Source organism: Lolium rigidum, chromosome 7 (assembly GCF_022539505.1).
Source record: "Lolium rigidum isolate FL_2022 chromosome 7, APGP_CSIRO_Lrig_0.1, whole genome shotgun sequence".
In the NCBI taxonomy this organism is placed as follows: Eukaryota; Viridiplantae; Streptophyta; class Magnoliopsida; order Poales; family Poaceae; genus Lolium; species Lolium rigidum.
In genome coordinates, this window is record NC_061514.1 from 203,024,739 (window position 1) to 203,027,979 (window position 3,241).

The 3,241-nt window shown below is 48.0% G+C and overlaps 1 protein-coding gene across 1 annotated transcript; it reads left to right on the forward strand.

Moving 5' to 3' along the window:
- Window positions 1-1,704: 1,704 nt before the first annotated feature.
- On the forward strand, window positions 1,705-2,960 carry LOC124674788. The gene is made up of 4 exons (XM_047210843.1): window positions 1,705-2,001; window positions 2,096-2,157; window positions 2,254-2,309; window positions 2,690-2,960. The coding sequence occupies exons 1-4, from the start codon at window positions 1,818-1,820 to the stop codon at window positions 2,943-2,945; spliced, it is 558 nt and encodes a 185-aa protein (XP_047066799.1). The 5' UTR covers window positions 1,705-1,817; the 3' UTR covers window positions 2,946-2,960.
- Window positions 2,961-3,241: the final 281 nt, after the last annotated feature.

Sequence of the window (3,241 nt, forward strand, 5' to 3'; positions counted from 1 at the left end):
TGTGCTTGTTGCCACTAGGGATAAAACATCAATGCTTTGTCTAAGGATATTTGTGTTGATTACATTACGCACCATACTTAATGCAATTGTCTGTTGTTTGCAACTTAATACTGGAAGGGGTTCGGATGGTAACCTGAAGGTGGACTTTTTAGGCATAGATGCATGCTGGATAGCGGTCTATGTACTTTGTCGTAATGCCCTGATTAAATCTCATAGTAGTCATCGTGATATGTATGTGCATTGTTATGCCCTCTCTATTTGTCAATTGCCCAACCGTAATTTGTTCACCCAACATGCTATTTATCTTATGGGAGAGACACCACTAGTGAACTGTGGACCCCGGTCCATTCTTTACATCTGAAATACAATCTACTGCAAACTCTGTTCTTTACTGTTCTTCGCAAACAAACATCATCTTCCATACTATACATTTAATCCTCTGTTTACAACAAGCCGGTGAGATTGACAACCTCACTGTTACGTTGGGGCAAAGTACTTTGATTGTGTTGTGCATGGTCCACGTTGGCGCAGGAATCTCTGGTGTTGCGTCGCACTACACTCCACCACCAACAACCTTCACGTGTTCCTTGACTCCTACTGGTTCGATAACCTTGGTTTCTTACTGAGGAAAAACTTGCTGCTGTACGCATCACACCTTTCTCTTGGGGTTCCCAACGGACGTGTGTCTTACACGCCATCAGTATACCATACGCCAACATACGCAAGGCGGCAGTCACCTTTTGATATGTGCTACGACCAAGTTCTCCGGCGGCATTTCTCCTTTGCTCAAAGAAGCGATCATACTTGGTCACCTCCGTTGCAATATGCTTGAACAAGTCGAGACTCATCCGGAAACATCACCGAAAATAGCTTTCGGGGAATATCAGATTCTCATTGAAGTACGACCGCATCAACTTTCCATGCTCTTCAATCCTTTCTCTCCACAACTTCTGTCTACCGAATACCGATCCACCAAATTTTGGCTTCTTAACCACAATATGCTAATAGTAGCGATATGTTCTCCTCTTCCTCTTGGTCATACTCGTCATCCGATGAACCGTATGATGAACTCTACAAACATATATACAAAATTACTTAATTATAACTACCTATTGTAGCTATTGGCGAGTAAAAATCACATGCTAATACAGGTCGGCGGTGGAGGTGCATACCTTGCGAGCAAATGAGCGAGCACCATGGGCGCACCATGTTGTTAGCAAGCTTGAGGACGACGAGGACGACGACATGTCGACGGCCGCGGAGGAGAACGCGACGGCGCCGGGAAGGAGGACGCGGAGGTGGAACGCCGACTACTGCCCGTCGCTAGCGGCGGCGCGAGCGTCACAGCGCAACGGAGCGGCCGCCGCTGCCAGGAGGGGGCGCGGGCGAGGCGGATCTACGCTGCGGTGGCGCGCATTTCGCGGCGCCGGCAGGTGAGGAAATGAGGGCGCGGGGGGGGGGATTTCCTGCCGTTGGCTTTTCGCGCGTGCGCAGAGCGTTGCCGCGCGCTGTAGCCGACGTGCCACATATGGCGCTCCAGAAGCAAAACGCCGCGCGCCCTAAAAAATTTGTAGCGCCGCGCCGTTTACCGCGCCTGCTGGAGCGGCCGTTTTCCTCCCGCGCGCGGTATACTGACCGTTTTTTTTGCAGCGCTGCCTATATAACGCGGCTGTTGGAGATGCTCTAAACACATGAGGCTGAAAATCCAAGATCCCCTGATCTCTTAGAAGTAGAACTGGCATGGCCCATTTCAGGTTGGAAATTCAGAGGCCAAGAACGTGAAGTCATCCAACCCAGAAAATATCCAAAACAAATCAATGGAGCTCTCTTCCCTCCTACCCTCCCTATCCCCGCGCAGCGCCCTCCCCCTCTCCCTCTCCCCCGCGGCCAAGACGGTTCGGCGGCCAGCCGCCTACGCCTGCCGCTGCTGCCGCTCGGACACTTCCCCGGAAGGGACAACCACCCGGCGATGGTTCGCCTCGCTAGCCGCCGCCACCGCAGGTTCTCGATACGACGATGCCCTCTCTGTTATTCGGCAATTCCTTCCGGGTTCAGTGTTGTAAGTATGCGTGTTCTTGATGGTCTTGTGTTGCAGCCGTCGGGATTGGCGTCGCCGGAGGAGGGGAAGCCGGCGCCGTGTCGACCAGCAGGAGAGTTGTAAGAATCCGTGTGCTCGATCGTTTTCTACTCCAGCTGTTCAGGTCTTAGCATCGGGCTGAGATTCTCTGCTGTTTCCTTGGTTCATTTGGGCAGTTCAGGAGCTCCAAGATTCCGGAGAGCGAGTTCACCACTCTGCCTAATGGCATCAAGTACGTTTCACTCTCTACTGATTTAGCCAGTGCTCATTTACGCCTAGGTCCTTTTCAGCTCTTTTGTTGTTCAGGTGTATAAGCTTGTATTTGGACCCAAAATCAGTAAGCTATACAGAATGTACAATGATCAGCGCATCAGGCCCATTACATGGTGCTTTGGTGGACCTGTAGCTACTAGCTTGATGCAGTGATACACTCATACTGTCCTGCATCAGGCGTATAAGCAGTGTGTATAAGGCGTAATGGATATAGTGCATTCCACTGATCGGCATGGCCAACTGATATTACACAATAAGATCAAATCTTCTGTTTGTCTTGAATTAGTGCATTCTACTGTACTTCCTTTGCCTGCTGTAACTTATGAAAGTTTTAAGCAGGTACTACGACATCAAGGTCGGAGGTGGGGCTAAAGCTGTTAAGGGATCCCGTGTCGCAGTATGTACCGCCACCATTATTTGTATTTGGTCAAGCTTAGCATTTCCAGAATCATTCTATGATGCAAGAATTTATTATCATTTGCATTTGCACCTGCACCTGCAATCACTATTGATGAGTAGAAATGAACAGGCAGAGGTCGCATCAGTTGGTAAATCTAAATTGAGCCGAGTTTCCGTTTATTTTTCTTGTATGTAAGTAGTTTAATTTATTTCTCTGACTTTATACTCGGAATTATCATATACTAGTTGAATGCCCGTGCGTTGCTACGGCTTCACAAATTTAGACCTTGACATGTTAATCAAAACATCTATAATTAACCATCTATATATGCATCACATAAAGCTTATGTGTGAGTTGCTACAAAATCATGTTGCATTCTACTCAATAAATTTCACATGACGCTTTCAAGTTTATTTTCTCTCTGCATATTCAGAATAATGCATGTGAAAATTGCATAGATTGTGGTGTATGGGTCTAAAAAAATGGTCACT